The sequence below is a fragment of the Labeo rohita genome, chromosome 22, assembly GCF_022985175.1.
Source record: "Labeo rohita strain BAU-BD-2019 chromosome 22, IGBB_LRoh.1.0, whole genome shotgun sequence".
Taxonomy (NCBI): domain Eukaryota; kingdom Metazoa; phylum Chordata; class Actinopteri; order Cypriniformes; family Cyprinidae; genus Labeo; species Labeo rohita.
Genome location: NC_066890.1, coordinates 36,843,330 through 36,863,799, shown reverse-complemented (window position 1 = coordinate 36,863,799; position 20,470 = coordinate 36,843,330). Strand labels below are relative to the sequence as shown.

The following is a 20,470-nucleotide window of genomic DNA, read 5'->3' as shown; positions in this document are numbered from 1 at the left end:
TGCACGCAAAGTATTGAATTTCCAAGCTACACAAAAGCCTGGAATATGAAAACATGAATAACTGTGTATACACTTGGAAATGCGCAAGCACGGACGCTCAGATTCACACAGAAATGCCATTCCTGGCTGCAAGCTAAAATCTAAAATCTCTGCCAAATTTCAGGGATCAGATGAGCTTATATGGCTTCAGTGTGACCTATGTCCAGCCAAATACACAGGAACAGTTTATTTTTCATAATTATTTGTTTAATACTCTCATGAAAAGAAATACATATTCTTACCATGATGAAAAACCAGTTAAAACCAGCCTAAGTTGGTTGGCTGGTTTAAGCTTGTCTTCCAGCTTGGTCATAGAGCTAGTCAGGCTGAGAGACCAGCTAAAACCAGCTACCCCCATCATAAACCAACTAAGACCAACTAGCTTAAGCTGGTTTTAGCTGTTTGTTTGTTTTGTTTTTTTAATCAGCAGCTACAGCTAGCAAAAAATGATTACTACAGCTACAGCACAGAATTTAGTCAATGCTCCAAGTGTAATAAATACAATTTGACCATAAAACCTTTAATAGATGGATAAAAGCGTTCATATAGAACAAAAATAGCGCTTTAATAAACACAAAGAGCTGGACGAAAGACTTAAAACAGAGAAAAACAACTTATTTGGAGCTAAATGTGCGAGTTCAAATAGAGAAATGTTAATAGGATCCAGTAGCAATAATACAATTGACTTTCCTGAAACGGTAGGGCTAGGCAAAAATCTGCATCTGTTCGATTCCCAAACTTCGGTATCCCATAATGCCACATGCGGGAAAACACACAATAGCGAATAGCTAATGAGCTAAGAGTGCTAAAAGTCCTTAACAATTGTCATTCTTTGTGGTAAAGTTGTAGAATTTTGCTGTTTTCGCAGTTGTTAGCACATTATACGTCAACGAAGGCTACAATGCCAACATGATGTATGCTAATGTATGTGCATACCTAAGGTTTTACTACAAATAAAACCAAAAACATGGTTACTATAGTTAAACCATGGTAACTCCAAATTAACCATGGTATTTGTAGTAAACCTGTGGTTATACAAATGGTAATCAATACGCCAAAAATCATTACCTTTACTGTATATATATAAAAAAAACATGGTTAATTTTCGTGACGGAAGTGTTGTTCATCAAATTTAGTACGCACTTAAAGTATACAATACTTCACAAAGAGTAGGGAAACTTTTATGTGTGGCCTGCGAGTTTATAAATGACCACTAGGGAGCGGCATTCACCTTTTCTTCATACACTGAAATACCATGGCAATTAGCCAAAACAACGTAGCATCACTCATATTTTCATCATAAAATGCAAACAATTATAATATTTTAAACATTATTTATGTACAACACTATGAAGATCCTATTGCCAAGTGTGGAAAGAATGTCCTTGTGAAGTTGAGGAGAAATGTTTGGATCTGCTTCAGACAGCTTTGTTCTCAAGTAAGTGGTTCAGAATGGACTTGCGATTAATTTAATTAACGATCATCCTGTAACATTAATCACCCACACATTAGCACCACAGCCTAACACATGCTAATCATCAGGATATAGCATTAAAATATAGGCTAGACACCAATTACTTCGACTCACTACTTTGCTGTTAATTAAAAAAGTAAATGAACAATTTACTGAGACGTCTAGACACCAGTTTGCCACACGCTGTTTACATTAGCATTTAAAAAAAAAAAGCTCTGTTAAGCTTTGGTCTTGCATTTCTCACAATTTTTAACATAACACTAACACAGCCTGCTTGGTTTAATGATTATGCAAAATAATTGGTTTTGTACGCCATTATCTATGAAACCTGAGAATATTATTTTTCATGTCATTTTTGTTCTGTTACAATCTATTCCAGGCTTAACTGGGACGTCCGTGTTGTGTGCTAGTTTTCCAGGCACTGTGGTCTATATACTGAAATGTCTTTAGACAGCTTTGCTCATAACATAAATAGCTCATCTGGAAATAATAATAGCTTTATTAGCACCTGTCATTCAGTGTATAAGCCGAATCACTCAGCAGGGCACAGCTATGGATATTATACAAAAAAAGAAAAAAAGGTATGTTTCACAAAAGCAAAAGTCATCTGAGGAAAAATGTTGAATACAGAGAAAAATCAGAAACTTAGCAATGCTTTGATTTTAATCCATTAAAGTGCATATGAAATTGTCATTTTTTACCAGTGCATGTGGTGTAATTTCTCTTAACATTTCTTAGAGTAAGTGGATAGAAGATGGAACTTGAAAAGTTATCCTGTGTGACACTAAATGCATTACATAAGAAACAAAGCAGTAACTAAACCTGTAAGGTGACATAATCATATTTCAGGGATATAGATTCAATAAAACTTTAAATTAAATATGTGCATATGTATCCATTTCTTTGTTGCATCATGAAGAACCCCATATATTTACAGTACAACAACCATCAGAGGTAGAACATAATGGGCGTGTAAATAAATCAGATTAATATATGCATATATATCTTTTTTTTTTTTTTTTGGTTGTTGAAGTATAATCATTTCAAGTTTTCTGAACAATCCTGCATAATTTTTGATTGGAAGACACAGTATTTGCGCTTTAAATGAAGCGTGAACTATATGCATCCGTAATACAAAGCAATGTAACTTTTATAGGCGAGTGTAAGTAGTAGAGAAGTTCATAGTCAACATTTTACATTTAGCATCTTATTCTCTCTGCAGTGATAGACTGCTAGTCATTCTGTACACCTTCATGCAGGCAATATTGTGAGGACAGTACATCGTTTCACAATAATCTTTTTTTTTGGCTGCTGATTTTTGCTACACTTGTAAATTTCGCAATATTTTGTTTTGGTTCACGGTACAGCCTCCTGCAGAACCTGAACCTGATACCCCTTTAGCGTTCACTGGAGTGTAAAATTTGTTCCAGTAACATTTGTCAAAACGCAATAAGGCATCTTTTGTTACGCTGCATTGAATGTGAAATCTCCGTATCCACATTGGCCATTTCCCACTGAGACTTAAGCTTCAGCTCTATAGATGTATAAACTATACACATTTTCACAAACCAACAGTTTTTATGTTTTCAGTAACGTAGTATGTGCTAATAATCAATAATGTGGCAGTAGAGCGTCCACAAAGAGCGTCACACTCTAAAGTCACAACGTACGAAATCTGAAACACTGCAAGACGTTCGTACTCCCCATTTATCTTCAAACATCTAAGTCTGAAGTAAAATAAACCAACTACAAATTAATTTACTTAAAGTAGCTTTATGTGCATGAGTTCATTACAATCATAAAAGCAATTTGAGTTTGTTTTCGAACGCTTTACTGATGACGTGTCGCTTTTTTCCGTTCAAATGGCAAAAGTTCTATGACGTCACTAAAGTGATTCGCTTTTTATTAGCCGCCGAGACATTGAGACGTGGTCACCACTACTTAATTGTAATGCAGTAGCATTGTGAGGTCACAGTTGTGATGTGGTAGCATGGTGATGTCACAACAGTGGTGTGGTAGCATTACGACATCACTGGGCAAAAGTGGGTATGCTGCGAGACCGTCTCATGACCAGACGGACCTCCACGTTAGGGAGACTGTCCTGTTTTGTCTGGCTGCAACCCTCGTCTGCTACAGCCATGTGAAGGTCGAAACGCAGAGACACGGATTTCTTCCTCAGCTTGGGATTTCCTTTAAAGAATGATCCTTCCCATTGCCTGATCACCTTGTCAATTTTCTCAGTCCTATAAACACACAAAAAGTGAAATAATAAGCAAGAAAATTTGCATTACACAATCTCTGGTGCAAAAAATGGTGATGTAAAAGTTCCATCACAATTTTATTGCCTGCGAAGCCACATGCAAAATCAAACACATCAAGATATTGTCCTTAAGGTGTGAAATGTTTATGGTTCTTCATTATAGCTAAGCAATGATAGTAAATACGTTTATGTAAACTCACTCCACATTTCCGTGACCTTCAGCACTCTCCCTCACTACATTTCCTTCCAGAATCTCCTGAGTCTTCACAGTACAGATCTCCCCATCTTTGTTTTTGACTGGTTCTGGACGAAAAACACAAACACAGAGTTGCACAACGTCTTGCAGTTGTAATAACTAGCCAGTTGTTGAGAATGACTCAAACAAGATGCATTTCAGTGCCCGTTTTAGGTTGGAAAATTTATTTGAGGGTGTTTTGACATCATCCTCACCTGAGAGGATGACAAGGCTCTGCTGCCGCTGAAGGGCCTGGCTTATTTTTGGAGTTTTCTCAGAGAAGAACGGCTCCTCGATATCCTCGTCACATCCGTTGGGCAGGCCATTCTGTTCTGGAGCAGGAACTGACCCCTTCCATGGCTTCAGCTTTAGAGACCGACCATCTGAGTTCAGAAACCTATGGTTTAAGAGATGAAGAAGAAGCAGGTTTGATTCAAGATCACACTTCAGTGCTAAATTACAAACCTCTTTAGGTTGACTGACTGTTCATAACATCAAGGGCTCAAAGCCAATGCCAACAACCTTGACAAAATTCCAGTGTATTACTTTGGAGTTGCATAAAAGATATGATGCAAGTTTGAGCGTGTGCTAACGGTTTTATTGCTTAAACAAATACAGTAAATCTATCTGTCCCCTACCTGCCCTCCTCATGCTCCAGGAGTTTCCTATAAGTTGCAATCTCTCTCTCCAGCCTCATCTTGGTGTTGAGAAGCTGGCTATGGTTCTGCTTCTGGATTTCCAGACCCTCCCGCACAGTTTCTAGCTCAGACTCCAAACTCCTGACAGAACGGGACAGATCCTTGAGCTGCACAGAGTACTGGAGCTGAGTGTGGTGTAGGGAGCTTTGGAGACTCCTCTCCTGGTGGGATAAAACAGAATTGTTTTTTATTACCAATATCTCCAGGTTCACCCTACATCCCAAGACACTGGGATAGCTCTCAGAATCCCTGTGACCCTACATAGGACAATTAGTTTAGAGCAGGACTAGGCAACTTTGGTCTTGGAGGGCCACTGTCCTGCAGAGTTTAGCTCCAACCCTAATCAAACACACATGAACAAGCTAATCAGTCTCTTCTAGATCACTAGAAATGTATAGGCAGGTGTGTTTGATTAGGGTTGGAGCTAAACTCTGCAGGACACTGGACTCCAGGACCGAAGTTGCCCAGCCCTGGTTTAGAAAATGGGTTGATGACTGGCTTTGGAGACTCCTCTCCTGGTGGGATAAAACAATTGTTACTGATTACCAACATCTCCAGGTTTACCCTACACCCAGAGACACTGGGATAGGCTCAAGAATCCCTGTGACCCTACATAGGACAATTGGTTTAGAGCAGGACTGGGCAACTTTGGTCTTGGAGGGCCACTGTCCTGCAGAGTTTAGCTCCAATCCTAATCAAACACACATGAACAAACTAATCAGTGTCTTCAACATTATTAGAAAGCTACAGGCAGTTGTGTTTAATTAGTGATGGAGCTAAACTCTGCAGAACACTGGACTCCAGGACCGTAGTTGCCCAGCCCTGGTTTAGAGAATGGGTCGATGATTGAATTAATCTCAAAGGTTGATGGAATGGCATTGGATATAGAGGACCGTGGCCACAAGCAGGCAAGTCATCTTCCATTTAAGTCAAGTCACTTGAGTGGTGTGTTTTCTTCCCCTTTAATTGCGTTCGATGATGATCCATGTGATGCTATCATGTTTGACAAGGTCAGTCCCCCTGGACCAGGGGTAGGCAAGTTTGGTCCTTGAGAGCCGCAGTCTTGCAGAGTTCAGCTCCAACCCTAATCAAACACACCTGAACAAGCTAATAAATGTCTTCAGGATTACTGATGCTATAGGCAGGTGAGGGTTTTTTTTCCAGGGTTGAAGCTTAACTCTGTAGGACTGCGGCTCTTTAGGACCGACCTTGCCTACCCCAGCCCTGGACCAACCTGGGATTAGGTGCCTTGCACACTGATGAAGGCTCATTTTACAGGTCAATCCCCCTGGACCAGGGGTTGGCAAGTTTGGCCCTAGACAGCCACAGTCTTGCAGAGTTCAGCTCAAACCCTAATCAAACACACCTGAACAAGCTAATCAATGTCTTCAGGATTACTGAGGCTATAGGCAGGTAAGTTTTTTTTTTTTGAGGTTGAAGCTGAACTCTGCAGGACTGCGGTTCTCTAGGACTGAACTTGCCTACCCCTGCCCTTGACCAATCTGGGATTAGGTGCCTTGCACACTAATGATGGCTCATCTTGGATGGTGTTTGTCAAACCCCCTGAATGAACCTGGAGCTGAAAAGCTTGACACCGTGGTGATGACTCAAGGATTCCTCATTGCACAGATCAAACCAACAGTGTTCCAGAAAGTGACAATGAACTACTGGATAAATCTGTGATTCAGATGTTGGCTCAAAGGTGCAATGGAAGTGCAATGTGAGTCATGCTTTGTGGAGCATCAGCCTCGAGTTTTATCCACAACACCACTATCATATAGTATCTTGATCAAGGACACAATAATCCCAATAATTCTATAGTTCATGAACTGGGGATCAAGTGGCAGAACATGGCTCTACCAACACTAAGGACATGGATTAGATTTCCAAGGCTTAACTTGTATAACATGGCACCTTCAATGTAGTACCAAAATATTTTATGACAAAACTAGTATTTGTTAACAATTTGTGGTTATCCGCAGTACTTGATATATTATTTTATTTTTATATTACGATATATAATTTATATTACGAGGTATCGGAACAATGAGTTACGACAAATCCAGCAGGGATCTGTAGTCCATTCCCTAGAGGCCAAGTGTTAATGTACAGTTAACGGATTACAGAGGTGCCAGATTCAGATCTGGCTTGTTCTGGCAGAAATTAAAACCTGTATATGCCCTGTGTAGCAATAAGTGCTATTCTAATTGGAGTATTATGTATTAAGGTGGAATGGGTTCAACAGTGTGTGTGTGTTTAGGTGTGTCTACATGTTTCTGAATTGAAGTGTGTGCGTCTGGGTGTGTCTGTGGGCATGTCTGTGGGAACCAAACGCACCAAGGCATGTAGCGATTCGATTTCCACCTGCAGACGGTGCCACCGCTTTCTGGCCTCCGCGAGCTCGGCTCGTGCCTCCTTCAAGGCCTCGTCACCTGCTCTCACCTTCACACACAAAAAAAAAATCATCATCACATCACACAGTGTATACATAAGAATACCACAGAGTACAATAAATCTCGATATGTATTTGAGCCTTTTTCGTATTGCTTACCATTGAGGTTTCATCACACCGTGCCTTTGGATACCTCATACTCATCGTAAAATGACTTTAATGCATCGCTTCTCTGGAATATTTATTTAATTATCCATGATTTACACCCCAAAATTAAGTTATGTGCTAAAAGGGATGTCAGTGAGTATTAGTAGATCACACTAAAGAAAACTATGCTATTGTGGTCTGAGTTGACGTATATCAGTCTAGGAATCAGTTCAGTCTCGATCTGATAGGAATGACTGCACAGTTCCAAAGAAATGGAAAATTATATGCATGTGTTATGCATATGCATGTCTTGTTCCAAAAGTCTTATTGAACAGTACTTATTACTCTGTTTACTTTGGTGTTACCATGTTTTTCAGTTTTGGAACATGTACCATAGTAATACCTTGTTTTTTGGACCATGTTCAATGGCACCAGAATACTTTTGGACACCTACCAAGTACCTTGGAGCACCATTGTCTTGATTCTTTTAATTTACCATTGTACCAAGATGGTAGGCATTTGTAAAGACAAGCTGCAGTGTGTTGTTGTTTTTCAAGGAGAGTTACGAGGCTGATGGCCCATGTTTTTCTGCGAGGGTATAAATTCTGCTCAAGCACACTGGGAGACAAATAAAGAATCACCTACTGATGAGAACAGAGAACTGATGATGGTTATGCTCAATAGGATTGACATCCCTAATTCTGTTTTGAGTAATAATGGATGCCTAGCAGTCTTTTCACTTACACACACTCACATACACACACACACACACACACACACACACACACACACACAGTATGACCGCTCTGCAGTGCCCTGGCCAGCAGACCGTAGAGAGTGTTTGAAGGAGAGAGAGGGCGAATACTCATACCTGTGGCGGAAACGCAGCTGTGGGGCTGGTCTCATCCTTTCGGGGCCTTCTCTGTGAAGTGGGGCAAGAGCCTGGGGCTGAATTTGGTGGTGTGGCTGAGTCAGGGCTGCTCTGGGCTGGGCTGGAGTGGTCGCACTGGGTGCTGGTCCGGGAGAGATCCATTCCTCTGCCATCCTCTCCTGCAGCAACCTGCGCTAGCACTCTATCACACTCCTCTACTGCTCGCCACTGGTGCTGATCCAGCTCTCTCTGTCAGCCAACGAGAGAGAGAGGGGGTGGAAAATGAGAGGGAGGAAGAGGAGAATTTAAAGGGATCCTCTCATGAGGAATTCAAATTTCCTTCATCTTTGATGAAAACACTTATTCCCGAGTCCAAAATGACAACAATGTCTCAATTTGACATCTACAACCTAAATTAATTTGTCCGTACTTGCATTCATTGAATATTTGGCCTCCCTATTCAGGGTGAGGTTATATAAACATGATGGATGTTGCTTTTCCTCAGAAAAGTAATGCTAAAGATCAGTTCACATCAATTGAAACAGTTCATTCTTAAGGAGCTACTTACACTGGGGGTGAAACTTTGTTACTGACAAATTGAAGCAACTACAACAGTGTATGAATACCGATATCTGCCTTTTTTTTCTCAGTCAACTTTTTGGTTTTGTTGGCGACAAACAGTTTGGTCAAATTGGTCAAAAAATAAATAAATAAAAATTAGCGCATTGGTTGCGCCAAAGCTATCCCAGATAGCACACGTACATCACGGAGACGTCTGTTTGACATCTACAAGATGTATTTTTTCAAGTGTTTGCTCATCTGCAATACATCCATAGGACGTTTCCTATCAGATGTCAAATAGACGTCTATAAGATGTCTTTAAGATGTTTATGATTTACAATGTATGTAAAACTGACATCTTACAGATGTCTGTCAGATGTTTGTACACAGCAGATGCTTTCCAGATCAAGTGATCTTTAATAGACCTCTTGCAGATACTACTGGGATGTCTTTACTATTTGCGCAGATACCCAGATAACACATGTACGTCTGCAAGATGTCTGTTAAAGGTCGCTTGATCTGGAAAGCATCTGCTGTATACAAACGTCTGACAGACGTCTGTAAAATGTCAGTTTTACATACATTCTAAATCATAAACATCTTAAAAGACATCTAATATGCGTCTATTTGACATCTGACAGGAAACGTCCAATAGACGTAGTGCAGATGAGCAAACACTAAATATGTCTTGCAGATGTAAAAGACGTCTCTGTGCAAATAGACGTCTCTGTGATGTATGTGTGCTATCAGGGTAATAATTGTGCACAAATGAAAAGGACACAAGATGTCCAAATACACTGTATTACTAGCAAAATCTATAAAAAAATAATGTCTTACATTATAATTGAAGGTTCTGTAAGATCAGATCCACCATTCCCCACACACACCCTTTCCTCGAGGCTAACCGCAACTTGGCGTTAAGACATTAGGGAACATTTTCAACAAGTATTTTTACTAAAGACAGACGTCAAGGTTTCTCTCGTTAAATGCTTAATATGAGTGACAGAACACCACATGCACAGTGGCACACAATTGCACAATTAGCCACAATCACTAACTGACATTCGACCAAACAGTTGTGTCTCCACCTCATGTTCCTCCATGATTTGCTGTAGCTCATTTTGGGATTCATAAAGCTGCTTTTCCAAGAGAGTGTTGGCCATTTCCACTTCTTTCTTCTTTAGCTTCAGCTGTGACATCTCCTGCTCTTTTAGGAGACGGAGTTTCTCCTCGGTCTCACACCTACACACACATACGCATACTTAGATATCTAAATGAAAGACATGCAATGGACTACATTTGTATTTATATAAAGCTTTTTAAAATGAAAACACATTTAAAAATAAAACATGTTTTTGATTTCCTAAAACCCCTGTTGAGGAAACACCACCTTAAATATTTTCTGCATTAAATACAGGTTCAGTTCTACTGATTCCTAATTTAGGAAAAATCCTTATTTAGTTTATATAAACATACCAAAGAAAGTGCTGACAGAAACACACTTACAGTGAAAGTACACAATCAAACGCTGACGTATTTTTATCAACACATTTTTTTAAATTGAAAAATGAGTCATAATTATTTCATGTTTCACGTTTAAACAAACACTGTCAATGCACACCCACAATTATTTAAAAAACGCTCATATATAACCAAAGCGTTGACTTTCTAGGAAAATTGTCCATCTGAGAACTTTCCACCTCATGTAATAGATGATGTGTCATATTGGTCAATTTATTTAAATTAATTCATTATCAAGCCTTCGCTGTTGTTTCCAGGCACTTGCTGTTTCCCACCACAAGAGGGCGATCAGATGTTCAAATCACAACATTTTGTTGTTTTGGGTGAAATATTCTATTGGCATGGAATGGAGACTGTATTCTGAATACACTGCACAGTATGCAAATTTTCTGGCATGCAACATTTGGACAAGTTACAGAACACACTGGGTTGGGTAGTGTATCCCGAAATGCAAACTACTTGACCTTTAACTAAAAAAAAAGTTACTGAAAGTTTCTAACCTGGTCTTTAAATATGCTGCCTTGAGTTTTACTGCATTGGATTGTAACAAAACTTCTGCATTTTCCATTATGATCATCCTAACCTGCCAAAACAAACATATAAGAAGGAGAATTAGCAGGAAAAATCAAGATAAAGTACATTATAATTGCTTGTGGGCAGAAATTACCCTCTGGGGCAATTTGATCAAAATTGTGAAACAAAACTTATTAGGAATGTACAAGGCTCGTTGAAGATAAATGGCTGTCAACACCCATCTAATCATGGGAACAAAAAATCATTTCTGAATTCTCAGCGTGAAAGATCAGGGTGTATGTATGTAGGTGTGCATCAGCATGCAGTTTTTCTGCCTGTCTACTGATTGACAGACTTAGTTTATGAAAATACCACTACTGAAGGAAGTTATGAAGACTTAAACGCTCCCAGGATTTTTCACTTAATGTCCATTGTGCATATTGCTCAATGCATTGATTGTATCTTGACGGATTGATTGTTTTTTTTCCCCCCAGAGCACATAAAGTAGTTAGCTATCTGTCACATAAAACAACACAAGGAAGTTTTAAACTGTGTTATCTGCATTTTTGCAAATCTTTAAGCAGGCTATTATTACATTAGGGTCAAAGATCAAGTCAGATGCGAAAGCCGACCCCGAGGTACTAAAAGGATTAACAATCTTTCGCAAGTCAGTATGGCCACAGGCACTGGAAGGTTTTTAGGAAGCACAGGTGTTAAGCATCTGGTTAACAGCCATGTGGTAGTCAATTAAAATACCTGTTAGTCCCACAGAATTCAAACCACCAGACTGCAAACCTTAGTCGATTAAAAAGACTATACAAAATTGTATCCAAAAATGTAGTATGTCATAATGAACATCAATGAATATAAAAATGTCATGTAATTATTGCATGCTGCACAGTTTATATACTGTATACTGCAAAAATAGTATAAGTAGTATAGTAGTATGGCATTCTGAACGTATCCTTAGTCTTCAATATATAGTATGCCATCTAATTACTGTATGCATATTGTACCCAGTACGAGTATGAGTATGCAAAATAGTAAGCAAAAGAGAAGCATGCCATAATGAAAAATCAAAATATGAGTATGTAAAATAGTATGCAAAAGAGTAGTATGCCAAAATGAACAAATCATCTATATTTATCTTGAATATAGGATCTTATGTAATTATTATAAGCTGTACAGTATACTATACATAGTGTATACTGCAAAAATAGTATGAGTAGTATAATAGTATAGCATTTTGAACACATCCTTAGTCTCTAATGTAGCATGCCAACTAATTACTGCTTGCATGTTGTACAATATACATAGTATGCAAAATAGTATGCAAAAAGAGTAGTATGCCATAAATCATTAATCCTTAATATGTCATGCAATGCTGAATAGTTTACATACTGTATACTGCAAACATAGTATGAGTAGTATAGTAGTATGGCATTCTGAACGTATACTTAGTCTTAAATATATAGTATGCCATCTAATACTGCATGCACATTGTACCAAGTATACTGTACATAGTACATACTGGTAAACAGTTTTAATGAGTATGCAAAATAGCATGCAAAAGAGTAGTATGCCATAATGAACAAACCTTTCATCTTCAATACTGTACAATGTACATAGTGCATACTTCAAAATAGTATTAAAGAGTATGCAAAATAGTATGCTAAAAAGTAGTATGCCATAACAAACAAATCATTAATCCTTAAAATGTCATGCAATGCTAAATAGTTTACATACTGTATACTGCAAAAATAGTATGAGTTGTATAGCAGTATGGCATTCTGAATGTATCCTTAGTCTTAAATATATAGTATGCCATCTAATACTGCATGCACATTGTACCAAGTATACTGTACATAGTACATACTGGTAAACAGTTTCAATGAGTATGCAAAATAGCATGCAAAAGAGTAGTATGCCATAATGAACAAACCTTTCATCTGCAATATTGTACAATGTACACAGTGCGTACTTCAAAATAGTATTAAAGAGTATGCAAAATAGCATGCAAAAAGAGTAGTATGCCATAACAAACTAATCATTGATCTTGAATTTAATGTCATGCAATGATGCACAGTTTGCATACTGTACACTGCAAAAATAGTTTGAGTAGTATAGTAGTATGGCATTCTTAACATATCCTTAGTCTTAAACATATAGTGCCATCTAATAACTGCATGGACTGTACATAGTGTATACTGGAAAAGAGTATTAATAAGTATACTGAATAGCATGCAAAAGAGTAGCATGCCATAATAAACAAATCTTTCATCTTGAGTATAGAATGTTATGTAATTAAAACCTGTACAGTATATCCATACTGTATACTGCAAAAATAGAATGAGTAGTGTGATAGTATGGAATTCTAAACACATGCTTAGTCTCAAATGTAGGATGCCAACTAATTACTGTTTGCATATTGTACAATGTACATAGTACATACTTCAAAATAGTATTAAAGAGTATGCAAAATAGCATGCAAAAAGAGTAGTATGCCATAACAAACAAATCATTCATCTTGAATTATGAATTATTAAATTATTAAAATGTCTTGCAATGCCTCTATTTGCTGCATGGATTGTACTGTACATACTGAAAAAGAGTTTTAAAGAAATAGCATGCAAAAGAGTAATGTCAAGAGTAAATTACAGCATGCCATCTAATTACTGCATGAATATTGTATCTTAAATATATGGTATGCCATCTAATTATAGCATGCATACAGCTAAAATACTATTCACTGCATAAATAGTATGATTATTACACTTAAATAGTATGATTATTTCACTAATATGACATAATGAACTAATTCTTAGATTCAAATACATAGTTTGTCATCTAATTATTGCATGCATGCAGAATATTGACACACTCTACAAAGTTAATATACTACAGTAGTATAGTAGTATGCTATTCCAAACATTTTCTTAGTATCATATATAAAATGACATCTAATTATTGACTGAAACTGAATATTCAAAGGTACTATAATGCATACTGCATAAATAGTATGAGTAGTTCAGAACAGTATACGTTGTATACTGCAAAAGAGTATTCAACATAACATAGTAACAATAGTATGCCACAACGACATATTCTTAATTTTGAAAACAGAATTAATAGACTTGTTACATGCAGCACAGTACGCATACTGTATTCTAAAAATAGTATGAGTAGTATGGTAGTATGCCATTTCAAACATTTTCTAAGTAGCATATATAGTATTCCATCTAAATACTGACTGAAACAAAATATTCAAAGTTATCATAATGCATACTGCATAAATGAGTATGAGCAGTACTAAACAGTATACTGTGCATACTGAAAAAAAAAGAAAAAGAAGAAAAGAGAAAGAAAAGACTGCAAAAGATTATTGAAAATAATATGCAAAAATAGTATACCATAATGAACATTGCTCTTAATCTTAAATAAATAATGTCATTACTAAAATTATTATTAAACTGTATGAGCAGGGTGCCATTCCAAACGTATTCTTAGTATCTTATAAAGTGTAGTGCAACAATAGTATGAGTATTAAGATAGCATAGCAGTAGATAGTATAGCATTCTAAATACATCCTTAGTCTCAAATATAGCATACTGCATGCATATTGTACCCAGTATAATGTACCTAGTGCATACTTCAAAATAGTATTAAAGAGTAGGCAAAACAGGATGCAAAAAAAGTAGTATAAGAGTAGTAGAGAACAAACAAATCCTAAACCTTGAATTTAAAATGTTTACATATTGCAAACTGCAAACACAGTATGCAGAGTATGATAGTATGGGATTCTGAACATATCCTTAATTTTAAACATATATAGCATGTCATTTAATTATTGCATGCATACAGAATATTGGCATACATACTACATACTGCATAAATAGTATGAGTAGTACACTAATATAAACGCATTCTTAGATTCAGATATATAGTTTGTCATGTAATTATTGCATGAATGCAATATATTGGCACGCTCTACAAAGTTCCAATACTACGTATTGCAGAAATAATATAAGTAGTACACTAATATTGCATTTTGAACATCCTTAGACTCAATTATATAGTATGGTTCTAATTACAAACCTAAAATTAAAAGCCTAAAAACTTGGCTGTGTCTGAAGTGTTCCAACTAGCATATTAGCATGCTATCTATACTATTTCAGAAGAATATATTATGTCTACTATGCACAGTATGTGATTTTTATGTCACTATCCTCGGCTGATCTACTAAATATGTGCAGTATAAACCAGAACTCCAGAACAAAACTTTTGTTTGTATTTCCCACAATGCAATGCACTGGACTCAGTATTAACCATTATCCCTCTTTGCTGTTGACTTGATGAGACATTTTCACAAACTCTGAATTGCGTGTTTATCTGCAGAATGACTTTCTAAAGGCTGGTGGAAGGTTGTGTTTTTTCTCATGGCGTGTTATATTAGCTTAGCACATTTTGACTGGCTGGCTGCCATTTTGATGATTCATGTGTCATTGTGACAGCATAATATACAGTTAATCATTGTCTTTGTTAGTGAAAGTCATTCTCATATATAATGTATTTAAAAGGGGATAAAATAAATTAGTAATGCTACTAGTGAATGTGTATGTGTTTGTACAGATAATACTAACACAAACTGCTAGTCAATAAGACTCAAGCAGGTCATATTGGTTTTAGGCCATGTTCGGAATTGAATATTAGTATGTTGTATATGACGTACGGCTCACAATGTGCTAAATATAGTATGCCAAAATAATCATGCTAATTTACATGATACATTGCTGTCTAATACAATTTTTTTATCTCACTATCTATGTACTGCATGCTACAAAAATCGCATGTGTTGTGTGGTAGTATGCTATTAAAGACATATCCTTAGTATCAAACATGTTTGCAAACTAAATATTGCATCTATATGGAATATTGGCATACTTTAGACAATTAACATACTGCACACTACTCATACTTTTTTACGTAATTATGTGTAGTACAGTAGTATTGTATTATATCATCTGATTACTGCATGCATATACAGTGCAAAAAGTAGTGTGCTTAGTATATCACATAATATCATAATGTATAGTATATCACATAATATCATATCATTATCATAATGCATACTGCATAAATAATGAGTAGTGCACAACAGCACACTTTGCATACTGCAAAAGAGTATTCAAAATAGTATGCAAACAGAATAGTATGGCATAATATATACATTTAACCGTAAACAGATGTCATTCAATTATTACATGCTGCACAGTATGCATACTATATACTAAAACCAGTTTGAGTAGTATTGAGTAGTATGCTGTTCCAAACATATTCTTAGTATATTACTTATGCATCTAATTATGAAGTCAAAGGTAATAGTCATATGGCAAACTACACCAATGAGTGGTACAGTACAGGATACTGTGCGTACTGCTAAACAGTATTAAAAATAGTATGCAAAACACATTGTATGACATAGCGCACATATTCATCATCTTGCATCATCTGCTGCACAGATTTTGGGTCTGACCAACTCCTAAGGGCCACCAGAATTGCTCATTTTTGATGCCTCTTATCCAAAACACCTGATTTAAAATATTGTCTAAAGTTCTAAGGCCTGATTTGGGTGTGTCGACATACCAAGACACCTTAAATGTGCAGCAGGGCCCCCAGGGGCTGAATTAAGAAACACTACAGAAGACGATGCATTTGAGAAAAAACATGCATTTAATGTCTTAATTAGACTCATAACCTCAGAGCCAGTGTGAGGGGTTTTTCAGGGTCACATGAAAAGCTCCTCAGGACATTAAACATAATGTGCCAGGCAAGACAACAGAAAACAGGGCAGGTAATGAGCACGAAAAATTCACCTGAGCTCGCAGTTCTTGTGCCAGCGCCTCCTTGTCGCTCCTGTCCCGCAGCGGAGCCACGTTCCTCAATCCCCACTCCGCGATCTGCTCCTCCAACTCGCCGTTGGTCCGCTCCAACTGATTCACGTGCTCCAGGAACCCCTTCAGACGTTCGTTCAGGCCCCTCAGGGCCAATTTCGGCTCTTCGAATCCCTCCATGGGCCTAGACGAAACGAAACGAAATGTCTCAGAGCCCGTCCTGCCACGTCTAAGACAACCGGGTGTTTACAGAGTAAATATTTTGCATGAATACGACCGTCGACGTGGCTCCTACGGACTGGGACGAGGCCTTACCTCAGTCCTCGGGGTACTGGGGGTGTGGAACGGGAACGAGGGGCCCACCAGGGTCCCGCCGGCCTCGTGCGTAGGTGAAAAGCAACAGGCCACAATTTGTGTCACGGGTTTTACTGGTGCTTATGTAAACGCTGATCCTGGATTAGGGACAACGGACACATTAACACACAGTCACACACTGCACAGGTCAAAGTCCATTTGTGTTGTAGAGTTGTAAAGGATTTGGCGTGTTTTTGTTTGCGCCGGCTTTCGTGGCTCATATTGCGTGCAGTTGGTTTGTATCGCCATAGGGTGTTTGCATATGTGTGATTCTAGCATTCGTATCTTCTACCTAATCGTTTTTTCTGTCTAGTTGAACTCGTCTTCGGTACAGATGAGAGACGTCCAGGCATGTCTCAGAGCTTCAGGGCATACTTACAACATACAAAGTGCTTTGCAGCTTGAGCGCTTCACTAAAATCATGCAGATTAGCAAAAACATTTTTGCATTTGTGTTAGAGGAGAAAGCAGCAGCCGCCGTGCAGAGGGGAACGTTGACTGTACTTTATTTTGTCTGGGCTATGCACACATCTATGGGTTTTAATATTGTAAATGAGGAGATGAGACAGGGCTTACGATTTCAAGCAATGTAGTAAACTTTTGAATTAATACTAAAAAAGCAATTTATTTATTTAACCATAGTTACGTATTACATTCACTTTTTAATAATTGAATAAATTGTAAAAAAAAATATATATATATATATATATATATATATTTGTAACATTTAAATATACAATATATAAATACATACAGTATAATGCTTTATGTATTTAATATATATGTATATACGTATATATATATATATATATATATATATATATAATTATTAGTTTAATTATTGTGTTATATTAAAATTTAAGTGTAATTTAAATGACATTTTATAATACCTAAATGTATTGTGTATATTTATATTTTATATATATTTTATCATATAAAATTGGACACTTAATTTAAAATTAAATGTAATTTTATATATTTATTTATACATTTATATATTATTATTGTTTTTGTTGTTATATAACAATGTACACTCAATGTATATACATTTATTTAGCAAATTCTAACATGTATAATACATATTCAATATAATATACAAATTCATTTTATATGTATAAAATTACATATGTAATATAAAATTCTATATTATAAAACTACATTTTATTATTATTTTTAAATAATATAATGCAGACACAATTTATATACATTTAATTAAATCAATTCTAACATGCATAATGCATATTTTATATAAAAAAAAACTACAAAACATATGTCCTTTGTTTTTACTATGTACTGTATATATTTATATGTGGTATATATTTTATAATATGAAATTTGAAATTGAATTTAAAATATTTTTTTAATTAAACTGTTGTATTAAACTGTTTAAAATGACATATGTATTATAAAAATTATCTGTTATAAAACTAAATATAATAATAATAATAATAATAATAATAATAAATTATTATTTGTATTATTATTATTAAATAATACAATGGACACTCAAATGATATACATTTAATGTAGCATATTCTAACATGTATAATATAAATGTTATATAAAAACTACAAAATACAAGTGTAATATATATTAATAATATTCTTTTATTTTTAATACTATTGTATATATTTATATATTAGATATATTTTATAAGATAAAATATCATATTTAATTAAAATTTAAATTTAATTTTATATATATATATATATATATATAAAATGTATGAAGTTACATATATAAATAAATAAAATTCTATATTATAAAACTACATATAATAATAATAAATAATACAAATGATGATTATCATTAAATAATATAACACATTCCATTTCTATATATTTAATTTAATAAACTTTAACATGTATAATACATATTTTATATAAAAACTATAAAATATTAGTGTAATATACATGTTCTTTGTTTCTAAAATATATTGTATATGTTGTATATATTTTAATATGAAATTACATTTTTAATTTAAAAATACATTTAATTATGTGTGTGTGTGTGTGTGTGTGTGTGTATAAAAATATGTATAAATATAAAAATTCTATATTATAACACTACATATAATAATAATAATAATAATACACTTTTTATTATTAAATATTATAATGCACACTCACCTACTCAAACCAATAATTTGAAGGCCGCAGCTTTTGTGATTCAATCAGCTTGAATAAATTCACTGGTACAAGTAAAAATAGAAATATATTTTTGGTATAATAATATAATATAATATAATATAATATAATATAATATAATATAATTATATAAAATGGGCCTGTCACAATGATGTGGAGGCAAGACTTGTGCAGACTTTTTCTCTGTATCTGACCTGGAGTTGCTTTTGGGAAGTGATTTACATGTGTTTTTATAATATCATAATAATTGTCTGCCTGTTACTTCAGAGAAAATGCTGTTAAGCACAAGGTCACTTAAATGAATTAAAAAATACTTGCAGACTTTGAGACAAACTAATGAAGGAGAAAACTAACATGCATACAAACTCAAATGGTGCAACTAGAATGACTTATTGACTCAGCAAAACACACTATATAAGAGTTATATGTACAAACGCAGTTGCGCAAACATCATGATGATAAATGCTCTGCCAGTTTCACTGCGTTTGATCTACCGAACCAAATGACGTTTGCGCAGCTACATCTTCAGAGAGCACAATCATCAGAGGAAAACAAAACAAAAGCCATTTGACTTACCAACACGCCCTTGCCCGTCCCACCCCTTTCTCCTCCGCTGTCCCTGCCCTGGTGATTTCCCGTCAGATACGAGTCATTGAAGTGTAGCAGTCGCAGTAAGGTGAGAGTCCGTCTAGCTGCACCCGTCCCGCCCCACACATCTGGCTCTAGGGTGTCGACGCATCTGGTTGCCTGAACACCACAGAACAGAATTCACGGGACAGGGAATGCCGTCCGACCTGTTCTGCCCCCCCGGCATTGCTCCATGAGAAAACAACGTGGTCTCACGAGTCGTCTGAAATGGGAGTGCAAGTAATTACAAACAGGTAATGACTGCTGACATGCGGCTACCTGTCCGGCAGTTGAATTACAAGGTGGCTTACTGGAAAAACAAAACAAAAGCTGTCAACTCGGACATGTCAACTTTAAGATCCGGAAGGTGACACACTACCTGTGGTGTTTTATGAGGCCCGTAAGTTCCCGCTCATCCCACCTGTCTACACTCTTCAGCCAAATGAGATCATACATCAGCTTTGTCACTCTGGCACTTAGCAGTAGTTGTAGTAGTCGTGTTTTTGACACACACCTGGTTTATTCAAATGTATTTGCAGGGGCGTAGCAACAGGAAGCACAGATAGGGCCCAGAGGCTCAGACGGGCCCGAGTGAGGGTCTCCTTTCACTGAATATGATTTTGAAGGAGCCACATAGCAAATTTTGTACAGCGACCACATTACATTACAGAATTTTTAACCCACATGCTAAAACATACTAAAATACAAATTGCTAATAAAAACTGCATAACTGTACAAAAG

The 20,470-nt window shown here is 36.1% G+C and overlaps 1 protein-coding gene across 1 annotated transcript; it reads right to left on the bottom strand.

Annotated features, from left to right (window-relative positions):
• Positions 1 to 2,243: 2,243 nt before the first annotated feature.
• On the bottom strand, positions 2,244 to 19,739 carry krt222 (keratin 222). The gene is made up of 11 exons (XM_051095076.1): positions 19,679 to 19,739; positions 16,918 to 17,054; positions 16,585 to 16,786; positions 10,699 to 10,781; positions 9,766 to 9,919; positions 8,117 to 8,365; positions 7,044 to 7,148; positions 4,647 to 4,867; positions 4,224 to 4,405; positions 3,974 to 4,076; positions 2,244 to 3,756 (listed from the first exon to the last, which is right to left on the bottom strand). Exons 3-11 carry the CDS (start codon positions 16,780 to 16,782, stop codon positions 3,543 to 3,545), a joined length of 1,509 nt encoding a protein of 502 aa, XP_050951033.1. The 5' UTR covers positions 16,783 to 16,786; positions 16,918 to 17,054; positions 19,679 to 19,739; the 3' UTR covers positions 2,244 to 3,542.
• Between the last annotated feature and the right edge of the window lie 731 nt (positions 19,740 to 20,470).

What these genes read in the sequence shown, in the direction of transcription:
- krt222 (XM_051095076.1), bottom strand. Translation starts at nt 16,782, where the DNA reads ATGGAGGGATTCGAAGAGCCGAAATTGGCCCTGAGGGGCCTGAACGAA. An exon ending in GAGCCTTGTCATCCTCTCAG is followed by an intron (nt 4,077 to 4,223) that starts GTGAGGATGATG and finishes TTTTTCGTCCAG; the next exon opens with AACCAGTCAAAAACAAAGAT. An exon ending in GAAGGTCACGGAAATGTGGA is followed by an intron (nt 3,757 to 3,973) that starts GTGAGTTTACAT and finishes GTGTGTTTATAG; the next exon opens with GACTGAGAAAATTGACAAGG.